At 43.9% G+C, this 20,407-nt stretch overlaps 1 protein-coding gene across 1 annotated transcript in view; it reads left to right on the plus strand.

Moving 5' to 3' along the window:
* The first annotated feature begins 3,563 nt into the window (after positions 1 to 3,563).
* The window catches only part of LOC145408205 (nephrin-like), a 180,023-nt gene continuing 163,179 nt past the window's right edge, over positions 3,564 to 20,407 (plus strand). Inside the window, exons 1-3 of the mRNA XM_080278961.1 lie at positions 3,564 to 3,672; positions 6,249 to 6,443; positions 14,843 to 14,981. Coding sequence (XP_080135087.1) covers positions 3,564 to 3,672; positions 6,249 to 6,443; positions 14,843 to 14,981 — 443 coding nt within the window. The remainder of the gene's footprint in view (positions 3,673 to 6,248; positions 6,444 to 14,842; positions 14,982 to 20,407) is intronic.

The following is a 20,407-nucleotide window of genomic DNA, read 5'->3' on the forward strand; positions in this document are numbered from 1 at the left end:
TGACTCTTTGGTTCATCGTCATCCCATCCCGTTTTTCCCATCACGTCTGGTGGCTGAATATGTACCGTAACGACGCCAATTCGATACCAGGCTTGGGATGGGAACAGTGTGAACATCTGAGTTTCATTAGAACAGATTTTACTGGTGTTCCTCAAGACCCACCATGTCATGTCGTGTAAAACAACCCCGCCAACACCATCACACAAACCCTGAATTAGGCGGCCCTACTATATTTTCAATATGGATGGTGTATTTGCGCCGAGGAGGTGGCATGTGAAAGTGTGTGGCACGAAGGAAGACTGATGGGTCTGTGGGAACGGATTATGAAGTCCGTGCTCAGAGGTGGACACATTAAATGTAAATAAATATGATCAGGAGCAGAGGGCAATTGGAAGCGGGTCATTCAGGTTTTCCGGATCATCGGTTTCTTTCCAGCAGGATAGACAAAAGAGACCCACAATACCAAGAAGTCCAGGATTCGATTCCCTGCCTGACCAAGAGACACTTGGGTAGAGTCTCTTTATAATAGCTTGTTCTCACCCACGAGTAGAACTGAAAAAGGGACCTGCACTATAAGGCAATGCTAACATGTCGCCTCTGGGGAAATGTTTGAGGCGAGGGAAGTTGTAAGTACTCCAGTAGTTAAACAGTTTTCATTCCGTCGCCGGCAGGTATTTCCCTTACATAAACAAAATAATTCAATCCTAGCCTCGGAAAATGTTGGGTCGATAATAGGGAAAGCATCGTCGTACTGAAAAGATTAAACAGTATTGCAGTCCTTGCTACACACATCGTTTAAACCCCATCACTACGAGAGGTCTCCCTTAAGCTGGATAAAAGCCATTAGCTGTAACAAAAATGTACTGTAATTTTAAAAGATGCAAAATTATTCATATTGCCATTTGTCTAAAATTTTCTCTGAGTATTTGCACCTTGACGTCTCTTCTTCATCCATTATGTCCAGCCACGTTCTTCTCGGTCTACCGCGTCTCCTTCAACCTGCAACTCCGTTTCCATAGACAGCCTTTCTTGACACCCGTTTCATATCCATTCTCTCTTCCTCTTCACTCGCCCTTGGGAATATGAAGAAAGAAAATATATATTACCTATGTATTTCCCAGATGCAATATAAGGCAAGGAAAAGAGGGGCGGAGAATGAAACGCCGAGCCCCCCATCCCTCTCCTGTCTGTAGTTGAGTAAGGAAGATGGTGGAATATATACGAGACTTTGATGTAGGAGGAAGGATGGTTGCTGAATAAAGATACTACGACCCCTCCGCCGTGCACTTGTGTCGAAAATGTATGCTGGGAAAGTGATAGAGAAGGTAATGGAATTTATAAGAGAGGGTGATGTGTCGTGGGAGGAAGGGTAATTGCTCACTAGGGACGGGAATATTGTAGGGTCTTATTGCCATCCTTTGAGAGAGAGAGAGAGAGTTATACGAAGCCATTGCCTGTTTCCTTCATCTTAACAATATCCTCTGCTAAAACTTTCTCAATAGATCTCTTATCAGTAATTTCCTCACGGACAAGAAATCCAAGACAGATGTAAAAGTAGGCAGCAGTTCCTGGTCCCTTTCTACCCGGGGCTTCCTCATCCCTCCCCTCCTTCCTCCCTCACTATCCCACCACCCGCATGACCCCGTATTTCTCCTGCTTTCGCCTAATCCTCAACTCTTAGTGCCGTCTTCTCGTGAAGTTAGGAGGCTCCCTGGCACAACTTCCTTGCCAGTTTATTTCCGCAGATAGGTCGTTGATATTTATTTTTCCCAGTGCGTCTTCCATGGCAATTTGTTTTTTAATTTTGTAGGTTTATATGTTTTCCCCTGGCACCCCTTCCTAATCGGTTTATTTTTGTGTGTTAGTATCTTCTCACGAGTACATTTTCTGGGCTAGATTGTTTCTGGGAATTTCATGTTGATATTCTCTTCCTAGCACCTCTTCCTAACACCATTGGGTTCATCAACTTGACTAATGCAAGTCGTTGCCAGGGTTTCACACCAACGAAGACCTATTGTTGGTAGTTTGATTTTGTTTAAACTGCACCCGTAACTATCACTGTGAATTGTTCATCGTGTATATTTCGCTCAGCCGGTGGTGGTAGGGGTATAGGGTGAGTAGCAGTTAGACTCACGACTATACCTGTTGGTTATCGACACCTCTGGGGTCAAAAGTAACCATCAGAATGTTGTGTGAGTGAGGTGGAGTATGCTTTCTTGGAAGCTTAACACCTTGACAACAATGACCTATATATTTGTGTATTCTTGCCTCATCCAGACGATTTTATTCAGTACAGGAAAGACCTCTTGTACCTGAAGAATTAATGATGGCTGTATTTAACCCTTCCCGTTTGAAAAATGGCTCTTTAGCAAAATAAAATCAAGAGATACCAAGAAATATAAATGCTTAAAAAGAAGTTCATGGGCTGAATGTGTTGGGTTTTCGAAGTTATACCTATGCGTATGTAGCGTTATTAATATGTAGAGGCAGGTGTGGCAAAGACTTCGTTCCTTAGTTCCTGGATTTGAATGATGTAGAATGGATTTGAGTGTGTGTGTGTGTGTGTGTGTGTGTGTGTGTGTGTGTGTGTGGCACGTAGGAAGACTAACGGGCCTAAGGAAATGGCCTATCAAGTTATGTTAAGAGTTGGAGACAAAAAACGACTGGGTACTTTGTCAATAATTCCCCTGCTTTTTGCTTTCCTGTTTACATTTCTGGATCCTTCCCACCCCATTTATTAGTGAGATAATGAATTAGGATGATGATGAATGGGGTTAGGGTGAAGACATTGACAAGTACGATGATGGTGATGGTGATGATGGCTTGGGTTAGGTTGATGATGATGATGAGCGGATATATATACAATATTGTTCAAAGACTGTGTGTGTGTGTGTGTGTGTGTGTGTGTGTGTGTGTGTGTGTGTGTGTGTGTGTGTGTGTGTGTGTGTGTGTGGTTACGAGAATATTAACTAAATTATACGGGTGGTGAAAATCTCCAGTGTACTCCAAGGGCCATTTTTCAGGCTGAGTGTCTGGGTCGGGCAGGTCGTGTGGTAAGCCCGTCCATTACCGCTGAGAGGAGGCCAGGAGGGCGCCGCATGCCTCTGCCTCCCCTCCCCCCCTCCTTCCCTCCTTTCCTCGTGTCTCCTCTGGTGGGCTTGTCCATCACCCTGAGAGGTGCATGGCGTCTTATGCCTCCACCTCCCCTCCCATCTCTTTTATATTCTTTGTTCGGTCCTGGAGGTGGGCTAGTCCATTGCCAGCAAGAGGTGGGCGCCTTATGCCTCCGCTCCCTTCTCACCTCTTCTTTTGTTCTTTGGTTGATCCTGGAGGTGGGCTTGTCCATTGCCAGCAAGAGATGGGCTCCTTGTGCCTCCGCCTCCCTCCGTCCATCTCCTCTGGTGGTCTCATCGATTACCAGTGAGAGAAGGAGAATGGCGTCTTATGCCTCCGCCTCCCTCTCTCAAATCCTCCGGTGAGCTCGTCTAATACCAGTGAGAGGAGAAGGGCGCCACGTGCCTCCCCCCTCCCTCCCCAGCTCTTCTCCTCAGGTCATTTTCATCATGGCGCGGCGCCCCCTCACAACCCCTTCACCCCGAGCTCTTCACGCCCCGGCCCTCTGCCAGGCCTCTCCACAGCCACTTGCCCTCGCCTGCCCCCGACACCAGAGATGTCTCGCCGATAATTTACCGGTCGACTCCCTCCTTCCCGCCAGAGATGCACCACATAACCTGCCAGAATTTGACCCTCCTGACTAAGATCTGATTTTGCAGGAAGGACAAGGAAAGCGGAAATACAGAATCTTTCAAGTACTGATATCGTTTCCTCGTGGTTTGATTTTCTTTTTCAAGGACAATAAAAAAGGGAAGTGTAATATAACGGTTTTTCTCCAGACTGAGATTTGCTTTTGAGGGAAGGAAAAACAGAAATACAGAATCTCTCAGATATTGATTTTTTTTTTTCTCGTAAACCAAGTATTGCTTTTGTGAGAAGTCTATCTATCTATAAGTATTGCTTTTGTAAGACGTCTATCTACAAGTATTTCTTTTGTGAGAAGTCTGTCTATCTATAAGTACTGCTTTTGTAAGACGTCTATTTACAAGTATTGCTTTTGTGAGAAGTCTGTCTATCTATAAGTATTGCTTTTGTAAGACGTCTATCTATCTATAAGTATTGCTTTTGTAAGACGTCTATTTACAAGTATTGCTTTTGTGAGAAGTCTGTCTATCTATCTATTGCCAGACGCCTTAATCCCATACGGGGTGGCCACAAACAAAGCGCCTTCACGTCGCCCTTTCTCTCGCCATTTCACTGCCCTGCTCCCAGCTCACACCTCCCTCCCTCGTATACCTCTCCACTCCATCCCTTCATCTCATCCTTGGCCTCCCCCTCCCTCTTTCCCCCTTCACCTCGCTCACATTCTCCTCGTCAGTCTCTCACTCTCCATCCTCTCCACATGACCAAACCACCTCAGTGTGTTTCTCCTGACGCTTCCTGTCACATCCACATCCACACCACAACGCTCCTTCACATCTTCATTTGTCAGTCTGTCTCTCCATGTGACTCCACATGCTCCTCTCAGATAACTCATTTCCACTGCTCTCACTCTTGACTTGTGTCCCTCCAACAGTGTCCAAGCTTCACTTCCATACGTCAGAGTTGGTATCACAATGCTTTTGAGAGAAGTACAAGTAAAATTAAAATTCAGATCTTCCTGTACAAATATATTAAGTTAAATTTTCCTGTGTTTGATGTTTGCTTTGCGGGAAGGTTAAAAAACAAAAGTGGAAGGCAGAAACTTTGTATATTACGGTTGCAAACACAGATCTCCGTGACGAGAGCAAATTTGTCGTAAGTTATGGGAAGCATCTGCAGCCTTCATTCCTTGGTCTTGATGCAAAAATAAATACGGCTTAGGATTTCTTTCATTCTTCACGTGATTATGACTTCATTGTGCAGGCAAAAAGATAGATTTACACTTTCTTTGCCCTTCGTTGGAACAACAAATCTTAACCCTCTCATGCCCAGGACAACTCCAGTATTCTGTTCCCACTAACACAGAAATGTTTTATTCAGCTGAGAGTAAGTCGAAAAAGTCTGAGTGTTACGAGAGGGAAGTGTCGGAAGTTGTGGAGCCGGGATTGGTAAGGCTTGAATGTGTGAATGTTTGGCCCATTGCACGGGGTATGCTGTTGGCAGTTCTCGTACTTCCGTACTTCATATGTCCTTGTTTAAGGATCCTACCTCACCCTCATCTTAGCTGGAAAAATAAGTCGTGATGATGAGGATGAGGATGATGATGGTGATGATGGAATACGAGTAAATCTTTCAATGTCCCATTTTCATCGTGCTGTAATACAGGTAAGTCTAAGCCACGAGAGGAATTCATCGAGTTATTATGTCAATATATCAATAACCCGCTCAAATCCTTGCCATATATTTTTTTTTTAATGGGTGAAAAGGAAAGGAAGGATGCATTAACTTTCCTTGTCTTATTCTTCCGGGGAAATCTCTTTCAAGAGGGAAATTTCACGACAAGTTTATCTCATACACATCAGACCATGTCGCCTTAGGGGGAGTGTGAGGGAGGAGGGGTGGAAGGGGAGGGGAGGAGCAAGGAGGGCAGGAGGGGGAGAAGGAAGGTGGAAGGGGGGGGTATCAAAATAATTTGGTGATAAAGAGAGAATTTGGGGGTAGGTGTGGAGAAGTGGGAGATAAAGAGGGGGGGGGGGAATTGAGAGGAGGAAGAGTCGTGGCTGAAGGGAGGAGGGATCGTGGTTGAGAGGAGTTGGGATGGTGGACGAGGGGAGGAGCAGTCGTGTTTAAGGGGAGGAGAAAGTAGGACAGCCATTTGTACTGCCACTAGACAGTTTTATTTGAAAAACTAGGAGACACAGAATACTGCAAACACATTAATAGATCACTAGAACATCACTAAGAACATTAACAAACTAGGAGACACAGAATATTACAAACACATTAATAGATCATAGAACATCACTAAGAACATTAACAAACTAGGAGACACAGAATATTGCAAACACATTAATAGATCACTAGAACATCACTAAGAACATTAACAAACTAGGAGACACAGAATATTGCAAACACATTAATAGATCATAGAACATCACTAAGAACATTAACAGAAACCCGGAAGGAGTTGCAAGAAAACAGTCAATATAAAGTCCACAGATTATCACCACGACACTGATGAACCCAACAGACGTGAATAACAATATATCCAGTGCCTGCATCCCGAAGCCTACGCTGCTGCTTCCGATGCGACGACACCCTTCCCGATGCCTCCCTGCCGAAGCTTACCTCACGCCGCCACCCTCCGATGCCACCTTTCCGACGTCACATTCCCAACGCCCTTCGTGACGGTCCTTGTGTAAGTCCGGGTGGGTCCTCAGACTCGGCTGGGGGTGACAGTCCTGCTAGTTAGATAAATCCCGACCACGGAGGAGGACTTGAGAGATCCCGATGGCGCTCTTAGACAACGTTAACCCCTTCTGGCCGAGGACATCAGCTTCACGATTATCACCTGACGATTTTATTCAGCACACACACACACACACACACACACACACACACACACACACACACACACACACACACACACACACACACACACACACACACACACACACACACACACACACACACACACACACACACACACACACACACACACACACACACACACACACACACACACACACACACACACACACACACACACACACACACACACACACACACACACACACACACACACACACACACACACACACACACACAATTTCTACAGCCTCATCTTGGGACAGTTTATTGGTGGCGAAGACGGTGAAGGACTAATTGTGAGAGGGTGAGGGTCTCAGGAGTGAAATCTCAGGGTGTGTCGGTGACGGGGGCAGGGCTGACTCAGGGGCTGCAAAGGAAGGATTTATGAGACCACACGTTAGGCAGAACGGAAATGACGACAAAAAGAAAGGAAAATTATACGAACTGACCTACAGCCACTTGATTCGGAATAGCTTATATACGGTACATTTTATATATATGTATATATATATATATATATATATATATATATATATATATATATATACAGGAGAGAGAGAGAGAGAGAGAGAGAGAGAGAGAGAGAGAGAGATTCCAGGAACAAAGAAAGTGAGAGTGTAAAAGTAAAAAGTGTCACACAATTACTTGTACATCAGTCAGGTTCTCGGAATCCTGACTCGACCTCACAGTGTTGACCATCTGCATATTTTTTTTTTTTTTTATCACTCCTACATTTAAACTTTGGGAACCCTGCCTCCACCTCACTAGCACGACCAGATTTTTTTTCTAATTTCTCGCACATTTAAACTTCCTGCATCACGGCTCCACCTCACAAGGATGACCATCTGCCATGTATATGTATTATACATACATTTACTAATTTCATTTTATGTGTACCGGTAGTAATTTTTATTTATTTCCTTAGTTTTCTTTCCTCAGAACCATAGGCAAGCATTTCCTCACCTCCCACCTCCACGTTGACGACCCAGCTGAGTCTGATGGCTGAAGCAGAACCGGATTTAAGTTTAGGAAAATTTTCACTAAGGCTATCAACGCCTCCAGTGCAAAACCTCTCCATAAAGATTTACCCGGTGCTGCCTCGCTGCAGCATTATCGCCCTTAACCCCGGGGATATAAGGGTGATAAGAGAGTATTGGAGAGACGATAATATAGATTGACCCAAGGCAAGGCATCCCCCCTCCCCCGTTTCACCTTTACACCGCTGACCCCACCACCACCACCACCACCACCAGCCCCTCCCCCACACCGTTGACTGCTTCAGGTTGTTGGGCTGGACATAAAGGAGACTGGAATTTATCGGGGTAATACTGCATGTGTTATAGATAAAGGGGTATATTGATATTGCATATATTTATTGATGCCACACATTGATTCCATCTGTTTCAGTAATTCACCTTCAGCATAAATAATGTATCTAATGCAGTCATTGCCCTTTTACCAGCTCACATCCATAACCTGTTGTTTACCCAACTTCTGCTGTCTTCAAACGCTTTTATTTATCTTGCTAGAAAAGTTTTGAATGGAGCGGGGAGTTGAACAGTGCATTCGCTAACTTTCTCAGTACGAGAGGTCTTTCCTAAGTTGAATAAAATCGTCTGCAGGAGGAGTGATAATTTAGTTGGGATGTTGTTGTCCTGTTGTCGTGGACTACGGTAGACCGGCTTTGTGTTAATACCTATCAGGGAGTGATAATGGTGATGATGATGATGTTACTTTATTTTAACGTCTTCACGATTTCACCCAGAATGAGATTAACCTTTGGAGCTAGAGGGGTAATGTACAGCTTTCATTAACGCCTTCACAATGTTTTCACTTTAAATAAAATCGTCTGGGAGTAGCAAGAATAAACCAGAATAATCCGTGATATCAGTCAAGAGTTTATTATTAATTCTTTGATTTGTCTTCTGTTCTCATGCATTTCCTTGTCCCATCAGCCGCGCTTTCCCTTAATACCGCTTGGCCTTACCAAAGTGGTTTTAAGTTTTTATTGATTCCTCATTTATTGTGTAGTTTTTACAGTATTATTTCTGGTACCGTCTTTTCTTCTCACCCTGTAAATCCTTTCTCTTACTTTGTATCCCCTGTTGCATCCATTTATAAAAGTGATATTGTCGTTCCTTGCCTTGCATTGCCTCTTCCAATCCTGCCTTGTCCTACCCTGTCTTGCCATGCACTGCATTGCTCTGCCCACTTCTACCATGCCCATTCCTTTCTTTCCCTGTCCCAGTCTTCCCTTCTCTTTCCTTATTCTTCTTTGCCCTTCTCCTTCAATACCTTTCAGTTTTCTTGTCTTTCCCTTCCCTCTTTTCCATGCCTTCCGTGCCTCTCCCCGGTCTCGCTCAGCCCTGCCAGATAAGCTAGTTAGCGAGCCTTTCTCTTCTCCTGCCTCGCTGCACAACATCCCCAGAGTTGTCCTTTGAGCCTCTCTTCGTGTCCCTCTCACTTTACCTGCAGGTTGGTTTTCTGTTTGGTTATCTAACAGTTTATTTATGATATTCGTCTGTCTGTATTGATAGCGAGGTAACTAATAATTTATCTTTCCATCTGTCTGTATATCCATATCTATCTGCTGCTGTATGTATGTATGTATGTATGTATAACTTGAAGTTACCCAAGAGGAAGGAGAGACTAGCAAGAGGAGACTAGTTATGATCTTTCACGGACAGAAACAGTTTTATTGTTTAACATGCATAACAATGAAAATTGAATGCAGCTCCAGCAGTTGCCTCCTGCTGCTGTGCGAGACGAAGAAAAAAAATCTGATTGCATATGTTGCCCACTTCCTTTACAACCTTATTTGATAGTGGAAAACAGGATGATGATGATGATGATGGAATTTTTAAAATAATTTCACACCCTTCGTTTTAGAAGGAATTCAGATTATGATGATGGTCATGATGCTCGTGATTTTATGAAAATCTTCTTGTGTCATACAACAAACATTTGTGGAAAATGAGATTCGGATACTAACGATGACGATGATCATTGGGTCTACGGCGTCAGTGACGGTTATTTCATGCTGTAATTGCCAGTTGATGTTGTCTTGCCATAGTCTTCTTATTCCTGCTTGCTCTTTTAGCGTCATCGTTTCCCAGTGCTGAAGATTGTACTGAATAGTAAATAATAGAAAAGAGATAATACATAGGCGGGGAAGAATAAAAGAAAGGGGAGGTTGGTGAGGCAGTGGGAGCAAATCGTCGCAGAACAACATAAAATGGAGTGGAGTAGGGGGTAAGAAGGACTGATTTGGGGAGGAAGGGGAATGTCGCAGAACAACAGAAAGTGGAGTGGGGTAGGGGGTAAGAAGGATTGGTTTGGGTTGAAAGGGGGTAGGGGTAAAACAACAGAAAATGGAGTGGGTTAAGAGGTAGGAAGGAGTGGTTTGGGGAGGAAGAGGAAGGGAGCAGAACTACAGAAAATGGGGTGGGGTAGAGGGTAGGAAGGAGTGGTTTGGGGAGAAAGGAGGAATGAGGGGAGAGGAGAGGGAGACGAGGGAAACTGTCAGCTCCTTATATTACTCTCGGGACCAGAGGAGAGTAAACACAGCCGTGGTCCAACTTTCCCTTAACATTATTTGAGACAACTGGTTTGACTGGAGAATCGTGAAGTATTGTTGGATGAGGCTGAGGTCCACAAAATTTCTTACGATATAATTTTCCTCGTGACTAAGATGTGTTTTCATTGAGGAAGATAATTGTTTGCGGTAAGTTTCCTCGTTACTTTCGGTTGTATTATTAAAAGTGAGCAAGCAAGGTGTATGCAAGACCCTAAATTTTAAAACACTTGGGGAATGGTTGCAGTGCGTTTGACATGACACAATTCATTTAGCAGAACGAAAGGTCAAAGTTCCTTAACACTCCATCATTTTTTCCTTCAATAACGTCAACAGTGTGGGCTTTGCCTTGCCCTTAGCGAGCGCGGGTTTGATAATACCACCATTAGGCTTCTTCTTGTTAAGGAAATGAGGTGTAATGCCTTCCGAGACCCTGAAAATCAGGTCTTTTGTAGAAGACTTTGATTAATGTCCGTCGGCTACACGAGGGGCACTCAGGCAGACTGTCAAGAGGAGCAGTCGGGCAGACTATCAATTTTCGCTGTCCCAGTCTTCCCCTGTCATACAACCCGCACTTTGCTATCCTTGTCATGTTCTAGTAGTTTAATTACTCTTGCTGGGGGTGCCTAGCATGGACCAACTGGCCTACTGATATTGTCCTCGCTTCTTATGTTTGCATCCAGATCCCCATTTACACTGCTGTGTTGAACCAAACTTTGTCCACAAGTCTGACCGGCCCGAGGTTTGGTGTCACGTTTACTGCGGCAAGGAGAGGGAACCAATCGGGTGTGAGAAAATATCAGTTCATACTTAGCGTTAGTTATCAGTGGAATCTGCCTTTTATATTACCATTTGTGGCTCATATTCAGTTTACACAGCGGATGCAAAATGGAATTCGGATATCGGCAAATTTATTGGACTCTAAATAGTAATCGATAAGCGATTTCCTTTGCAATGGGATCTGATGCAATCTCGCGGATGGCGACTCCTCCCTACTACCCACATTTCCCCCCAGCCTTCTCCATCACCCCCCTCCTCTCTTCTCACCCCATATTCGTCCCTGCCCTTCTTTCCCCCTCCTCCCCTTCTCGTCCCCGCTGTCTTTCCCCCTTCTCCCATTATTTCTCATCCCTGCTCACCTTTCCCACTTCCTCCCCGTCCACGTCCCAACCTTCTTTCCCCTTCCCCTCGTCCCTAGCCTGTATCCCCACACCTCCTCGTCATTATTCTCCTCCTCCCTCCTCGTTCCTGTTCCATCTTCCCCCTCCTCGTCACTACTGTCCTTCCCCCTCGTCCTTGTCCCTACTTTATTTCCCCTCCCCTCCTCGTCACTTCTCTCCTTCCCCCCTCCTGATCGTCCCAGCCTTCTCCCTCTCCTCTTTATCCCCTTCCCCTCCTTTTTCCTACCCCTTTCCCCCTCCTACCCCTCCCCCCTCCACTCCTCATCTCCCCCACGAGGGTAATATAACCTTCCTATTGTGACCGTCCCATTTCCTAGACAATCCAGACCCATTACTCTGTGTTATGTCGTCCTTCTGATTCCTCTCGATCTCTTTATGACCTACAGTATCTCCTCCAGTACAGTGACGTCTTACGCTTTCTGATTCTTGCTGCTGACACACGATTTTATTCAGTGTAGGAGGAGAGCAGCTGCTGGTGAAGTTAATGAAGTCTTACCTATCGTATGGCAGGCTCTGTGTAAACAACACCTTTTGTTTAGCTATCCCCTCCAGTAGAAAAAGTTTAAGTCCTACGCAAAATAAAATCCGTTCATTTTATTGTAGTAAAGAGGGGATCAGTTGCAGTAAGAGTTTTGGTTTGCGTAGCCATTTGTAAGTAATCTTCAAACAGTCTGGGGAATATGGATGTGTACCTTTCTGTACACGCCTGACTGAATGCACTATTAGTTCTGTGGCTGTGGCTTTCTGTTCCTTTGGCACTGTTTGTCTGTCTCTGGCTTTGGCGGTTTGTCTTTCTGTTGGTTTGTGCGTCTCTCTCTCTCTCTCTCTCTCTCTCTCTCTCTCTCTCTCTCTCACACACACACACACACACACACACACACACACAATTTCATTTAGTTAAAAACCCTCCCCTCTCCCTGTGTCTGTCTCCTCCCCTCTGATAGTAAGTTCTCTCCTCACCAATATCTACCTGTTTTCTCTCCCTCTTCCTCCCGCTTGATTCTCTTTCCTCCTGCCTTGTTTCCCTATTTTCTCCTGGATATATGTAGTCCTGAACCATACAGCCGTATTTTTAGTTGGCTTTGGAGATTTCCTAACGCCTTTTCCTTAGCGATTTATTTTGCTTATTACACTTTCGTTTCTCCATGTACGTTAGTAAGGCAAATTGTCTCTCTGTAAGATATAAGAAAATATTAGTTTGTGATATGCTGAATAAATCGCTAAAAGAATGGCCCCACGAATTCTGAGCCACTTAGAATATGACCAATAGTTTGTGCTCACCTTCTACCCCTGTCCCTGACCTAACCGCTTCAGTCCGAGGATAGTTTTTCCCGACTGTTCTTTATACCCCAGACTCACCTTACGAGAGAGTGTTCATACTTGATGAGTTATTTATAGCCTTCATGAACCCCTTCAGTGTTGTGACGCTCTCCTAAGCTGAAGGGAACGTTATTTATAGCCTTCATGAACCCCTTCAGTGTTGTGACGCCTTCATGAACCCCTTCAGTGTTGTGACGCTCTCCTAAGCTGAAGGGAACGTTATTTATAGCCTTCATGAACCCCTTCAGTGTTGTGACGCTCTCCTAAGCTGAAGGGAACGTTATTTATAGCCTTCATGAACCCCTTCAGTGTTGTGACGCTCTCCTAAGCTGAAGGGAACGTTCAGGAAATAGCGCGAATTAGATAGAAAATAGGTCATTGTAGTGAGGGAGGCAGGGTGATAGTTTTACGACATGATCCTCAAAGATTAGAGGCTTTATGAATGAAATTGTACGTAGATAATGAATAAAATCGCCTGTACATTGGGAGAATAAAGTAGTGGAATATCATCGTCATGAAGAGGTTATTACACAGCATATCACACCGTCAACATTTATCAGTCATTCACACTCACAGCATTGAGCATTGTCGGCATTTAACCCTGTCTTCAGTTAATACATTGAACGTATCTCACTCCGTATTTCGTCCCTTTCATACGGCAGTGAGTGTTTATTGGTGTGCTTTGTCACTGCACTTTGCCTTGTATAACAGTGTATTTTGTGGCAGGAAGAAAGAGAGAGAGAGAGAGAGAGAATGTGTGTGTGTGTGTGTGTGTGTGTGTGTGTGTGTGTGTGTGTGTGTGTGTGTGTGTGTGTGTGTGTGTGTGTGTGTCTTCTTACCTCACTCCCCATTCCCTCAATGTTACTCATACACTCTTATTCATTCTTTCACCTTCTCCCTCACCCTTCAGTCACTCATTTCCAATCGTCATCATTTTCAGTCCCTCTCATTCCCACTCACTTTTTCATTCTCACTCTCACCGTCTCTCCCTCAAGATGCCTATAGCTCTCAGTCCCTCTCTCTCCATCAAGCCCCCCGGTCCGTCCTACCATACTTCCTCCATAACATTAGCTCTTCCGACCCTCTTTCCTCCTTCGATTTCCTCCAGCCTCTGCTTCCCTCCCATTCCCTCGTCTGCTCCTCCCCCTCTCACCATGTCCCTTTCCCTCTCCTGTCACCTCACTCCCTCTCCTTCTCAATATTTTCCTCGCGTTCTCTTTTTCTTTTTTTCAACTCCTCTGTATTTCCAAGTTTCACTCTCCCCCTCCTCTCTCTCTCCCTCTCTTTCTGTTTATTGTCCTCCCCCCCTTTCTCTCCATCCCATTTCCTACCTCTTGTTCCATCTCCTTGGTTTCATTGCTTCATAATCTCCTTCCCCACAAGTCTCTTCCCGTAACTTCGTCCTTCGTCCATCTCCTCCTTTCTCTGGTCTGCTGTTCCATTTTTATTCTTCCCTGTTTTACTATTACTTCCTATTCTCTCTCTCTCTCTCTCTCTCTCTCTCTCTCTCTCTCTCTCTCTCTCTCAGCTGACAGAACCTAAAGCACAGCGCCTCTCCCCATGTCTTCCTCTCTCCACATTCTCCCCCGAGATCCACCCATTTTTCTCTCTCTTCCCTGCCACTAACAGAGCCTCTCTCCCAGAATCCTTACACTGCTCTCTCCATTTCAATCCACTTACAGAATCAGAAGAAGAGGAAGTGGTAGAAGAATACATCTGTTTCCCGTATGACATGCACTTTCTTCTCTTCATTCCAACTTAAAGAACCACAAGTCCACCCCCTCCCTCCTGAATTCCATCCACTTTATTTTTGTCTTTCCACTGCTCTCCACTTACAAAAGCTCAGAAGGACACGAGCTTACGTCCAGCTACGCAGTTTCATTCCTTTTCTCTTCATCTCGTTAATGCAAGAGCTAACCGATGCTCTCAGTCCTCGTTTACACAACTAGACAACTCTTTTAACTGTCGCCCTCAATCTTTCTTTCCCACGACCTGTGAGTTTTAACCTTTTAAACGCAGTGTGTCCAGGAATCTCAAAATGAACGAATATTGATTTGACCTTTTACATTTTTGGGGGGAGAGAGACAAGGTTAGCAGGCTCTTAGCCTTGAGTCGTGTATTTTTTGCGGAATATACATATGCATCTGCCTCTCATGTGCCATCCACTCTTTTAACTCTCTCCACTCCTCTCCCCTTTCAGAACCAGAAGGGGATACCTCACAAGTGGGAGTGGTGGAGGGGTACAACGCCTTTCTGCCGTGTTCCATCAGCCACGCCCCGCCAGACCGACCCTGGCTGACACTGTGGTACATCGGCACGGGGGATGCGCCCGTCTACAGGTGAGTGGCACAGGTGTGGCGATTAGTGTGTGTGTGGGGAAGACGTGGGAGTAATTTGGATAAATGATTTTTTGCCCCTTGCCTTCGACCTCTTGTATTTCAGAGGAAATATGTCAAGGCATTCCGAAATGAATGGATTCATATTTTGCATCTATCTGGTTTGATTTTCCATGGAACGATTTGGCTGTCTTCCAGCGTTTGTTTCCTTCTCCGTGCTTTAGGAAAAGTGGGGGAGATGGGACTAATATGAATGAGAGAGGAGATGAGTGGGAGTAGGAGATAGTGTTGATTGGTAGGAAAATGAGAGTTGGAGATAGTGTTGATTGGTAGGAAAATGAGAGAGGAGATGAGTGGGAGTAGGAGATAGTGTTGATTGGTAGGAAAATATGAATGAGAGAGGAGATGAGTGGGAGTTGGAGATAGTGTTGATTGGTAGGAAAATGAGAGAGGAGATGAGTGGGAGTTGGAGATAGTGTTGATTGGTAGGAAAAGAGAGAATGAGAGGAAGTAAAGGAATCTGAGTTAGTTGGAGATGAGTGGAATGGGTGAGAGGGATGTGGGAGTAGGTGGGAGGAGTTAAGGAGTACGTTGGACGGGTGTAGGTTAGCGGGAGGGGTTGGAAGTAAGTGGAAAGGGTGGGGAGTAATTGTAACATGTAAGGAATAAGCATGAGAGGTTGTATACGTGGAAGGAATGAGAAATAAGGTGGAAAAGTAAGAGGAGAGGAGTGTTGCAGAAAGTGTGAGATATGAGAAGATGTGTGAGGAAGTAGAAAAAGAGTTGCAGCAGTGTGCAGATACCCCAAGTGAAAGATGTGAGGGATCTGGAAATTTCCGTAAAAATGGAAGAATAAGTGTAAGTGGAAAGGGTGGTGGAAAAGAGGGAGTCGTGTGGGAATAACTAAAGTGGAAAGTGCGAGGGGTTGATGTAAGTAGAAGGTATGGGAGTAGCCTAAGGGGGAGAAGGAGTTGAGGAGAGTACAGTTTAAGTTTGGTTATGTTGGATAGGCAGATGATGAGAGGAGTGCATATTTGGTCATTTTTAACAGGCAGATGTAAGGAAAATGTCTTTGGCTGACCGTGAGAAGAGTGCCCATTTGGTTATTTTTGGTTAGGAGATGGAGCATTTGCCGTATTTTGTAATTGAATGAGTGAAAGTGTAACTAAATCCTATTATTTTTAGGGTCTCTTGTGGAATATATGTAATAATTAGTTATCAGCCAGCATCTCATATTACAGAGTAAAATCAGCAGCGATGAGGAAAGGTCAGACACGTTCTAATCATCACAGGCTTCAGAAAGTATATTGAAAACTTGGGTCTTGTCCACACTGTCGTGGTCTCAGTTTGAAAAAATATGGTCATATGAAAAAAAAAAAAAAGAAAAGAGAGATCTTGGGTTGACTGGGGGTATGTAAGAGTGAATGGGAAAAGAGAAAGAGAGCATGTTCGTAGGTGGAAGCTGTGTTGGGAGTTAACAGGTGCGTGGGAGAGAGAAGAGGGGTTGGAGTGTTGGTGGGTGTGAGACGGAATTAGAAAGCTGAGAGAGAATTGTAGAGTAAGGAAGGCTAACATTTAGTGAGTGGAATACTATATTTGCAGAATTAAGAATATTTGATTTGAATAGTGCTTAAGGGAAAGTGTGGGTATGTTGGAGAGAGATGTTGTATGTGTAAAATCACGAATATTTGACTGTATTAGCATCAAGGTAGTTTGTAGGTGTGTGGGCGAGTAAGGTTCGTTTTATTATAACTCAGTACAGGTGGTGTAACGAGGCACCAGTTTCTGACGAACATTAACAGATCGCCTGGTTGCTAGTTTGGATCATTCTTCATCCCATATTACTTAGTGTCACCAGCGATTCAAAAAGGTATGATAAGCTTTTTGGAATTATTATTATCACGTACTTCAGGAATTACCGTCAAATTATGAGGGCTTCTCCACACCTTTGCGCTGTCATTTGTAACACTGTGGCTGTAAGATCCTGTATGCATGAATGTAGTGGGTGTTTTGTCTGGGCCGAGTGTGTTTGAGTATGCTTGGGGAAGGGCAGCTTCTGATTAATATTAGGTTTACATGGTTTTGCTTTCCGAGTGGGAGAGTCGCTGGATCTGGTTATGTGTGTGTGTGGGGGGGGATTTCTGGTTGCTGTGGAGAGAAAAAAGTAAACAGGGAGGAAGAACAGTTTTGAGAGAAAGCATGTTGGGAAAGTGACTGAGTATGTACTCGTATTATGTTAAACTTCTTGTGTGTAGCTGCTTATGATGTAAACTTATAATTGCTGTTAAAAGTAAGAATAAGGATTGAGACAGAGAAGTAGTTTAGAGAGAAGGCGTGTTGGGAAAGTGTGTATGTAGTATGTTGATTACGACGTGTGTGGTAACTGGTAGGAGTAAGACTAAATGTAGATGTGTGTGAAGTTATCATATGATTGCTATTTATAGAAAGGAACAAAAGGAAACAGTGAGTAGTTTAGAGAGAAAGCCTGTGGGAGTATGGCTGAGCATTTTTAAACTGCTAAGTATATATGGCGTAGGACGAGTCTTTGTGTGAAAAGAAACGAACACAGCCAGTAGGTCAGAGTGCAAAAATGGTACAGCCTTCGCCCTGCAGTTCATTGTCTGGGGCTTGTGATGATACACACCCAAAATGGATTCAGATTCCTGAAGACACTAGCAAAGTATTTTCAGCAGTATTTATTCAGTCACATAATCTCTCTTTATTGCATTAGTCTTGCCCGATAAACATATATTTACCAGTGGCAATTGATTACTCAGTAGTACTTTATACTAAACCCAGGTATTCACCGCCATTTAATCTCTCTCTCTCTCTCTCTCTCTCTCTCTCTCTCTCTCTGTACAGTACATACCGCTCTATCCGCTATATCCTCATGATAAAACACGCACAGCAGCATAACACCAAAACTAATAATACCCTGGAAATGAAAGAGAAATTAACAACAAAAGCTCTTCCGTATGACTCACTAAAAGCTCCATTGCTCAACACAACACCCCCTCCCTTCCTCCCCGGCCCCTGTATTGTTAGCAAGGCCGGCCAGAGCTGATTCCCCTATTGTTTGAGTAATATTGTTTGTTGTTACTCGCTGAACGGGTTTCACAGGGGCAACAATGGCGTCTCTTAACCCTCTCTTTCTGAAGACATTAAAATTTTATTCTTGATGCCGTCAGACGATTTCGTTCAGTTTACGAGGGGCTTATCTAACTGGAGGGTTTAGCTGCAGCCTTTGTCCATTCAGTACGAGAGGTTTCCCTTGAGATAATCGTGTTCATACTTCATCACAAACTTCATCACACACTTCATTTCCAAGTCAGTTATACCTCACGTCATTGTATTCCAGACCAGCTGCTTCAACCCACATTTTTATTTCGTAATTAGTTGTTCCTGACGTTGTAATCCAGACTGTCTCACTTCAGGATACACTTCATTTTGAGATATCATTATAACATATGGCCACACACACACACACACACACACACACACACACACACACACACACACACACACACACACACACACACACACACACACACACACACACACACACACACACACTGTTCGTCGAAGTAAGATATACATGGCGGTGGCTCAGTCGGTAGAGAGGTGGCCTGCAGTCCTACCGGACCCAGGTTTAAATCCCGGCTGGGGCAGGGAATAGTTTAAGGATTTGAATTTCATTAAATCAGGCTTTACTGATCTACCAGACGATCCGCCGACATGTAAAAATAACCCCGCTAATACCAATACATCAGTATCCTGTATGAGACAGCCCGAGCATGTATTCAATATGGACGGTGGGTATTAGCGCCGAAGTGGTGACATGTAGAGGTGTATGTATGTAGGAGGACTGCTGGGCTTTGATAGCAAGCTGTGAAGCCTAAGCCCAGAGTCGGACACATTAAAAAAAAAAAAAGTTAATTTTACGCTTCATTTCGAAATAAAGTATACTTTTTCTGTTTATCACACGCTTTATTCGAAATTAGATTTATATACCTGGCATCGTCGTATTCCAAATTGCACAGTTCCGAAATGAGATACACTCCACGTTGTCGTGTTCAAAACCCATTCATTTCATCAACTTAATTTCGATTTAAGACACGACGTCATATCCCAAAACGTTGCGAAATAACATGCACCTGACGTCATATCCCAAAACGTTGCGAAATAACATGCACCTGACGTCATATCCCAAAACGTTGCGAAATAAGATGCACCTGACGTCATATCCCAAAACGTTGCGAAATAAGATGCACCTGACGTCATATCCCAAAACGTTGCGAAATAAGATGCACCTGACGTCATTATTCCAAAACTGTATAGAAATAAGATACCCTTGACGCCATATCCCAAAACGTTGGTAAATAAGATACACCTGACGTCATATTCCAAAACGGTTTCGAAATAAGATACACCTGACGTCGTTTTAAAAAATTCGACATAAGATACAGTAGGTGACACCCAGATCAGTTCTCTCAGAAAAGACCAATTCACAATAAGCCACAGAACGTACCCAGCTTCCAACCCCCCCTCCCCCGCCTGCGTCTCCAAGGATCGTAAAGAACTTTGCCCATTATTGTCCTCTTTTTCCACTTTTGCCAGAAAGAGTGATGGGGGGGATATAGATAGATAGGTAGATAAAGGGGAGAGAGAGAGAGGGTGAGGTTGGTGGGGGACTTTGGGGATATTTTGAAGTGTGTGGTGTGGCTTTGAGACAGAAAGATAAATAAACTGATGAACAGATTGATACGTAGAAAGATAGTGAGACTGGTGATGGTGGGGACATGTTGGGGATTAATCTAAGTGTGTGATGTGGCTTTGAATAGAGAGTTAGATTAATAGACAATGCACGGGTAGATAAATAGATAGACAAATAGATGAGCATCAGGTATCAAGGTTTTGGTACCTAAGTGAGGTTGAGGAAGAGTTGGCGTGTACAGGCTGGAAACATTTTTGTGTAAGGTTTTGAGATAGACAGACACGTGATAGATGCATAAATAGTCTGAGGGATACTGTTTTACAATTAACTCGTTAACAGTTTATCACATTTAAAATGGTCATAGCTCATGTTTACATTAGTCTCATGTGTGCCAAAAAAATGAGGATTATTCAGTTATATTTCCTTCATCGAAACATTTCCATAAAGATATAAGATTCACTTCGTGTTAATACTTATTAAAACTTTCTCCAATCAAAGCATGAGGGAACATAGGTATTACATCATTCCATATTGTACTTCATAATATCTTCTCTTTATCAGGGCGTGAAAGGGTGGATGTAGAGCTGCAATTTCTTTTAGTGGCGAGAGTGTTACGGAGGAAGGAGGGATTAATTTCTGTAAGCCTTTCATAATAAAACCTTCAGTATAGTCCATTCTGCGTTCAGCACAGCGTTCACTCGAGTTAACATTACAT

Source organism: Coenobita brevimanus, chromosome 76 (assembly GCF_032717465.1).
Source record: "Coenobita brevimanus isolate Jiangsu-jjx chromosome 76, ASM3271746v2, whole genome shotgun sequence".
In the NCBI taxonomy this organism is placed as follows: Eukaryota; Metazoa; Arthropoda; class Malacostraca; order Decapoda; family Coenobitidae; genus Coenobita; species Coenobita brevimanus.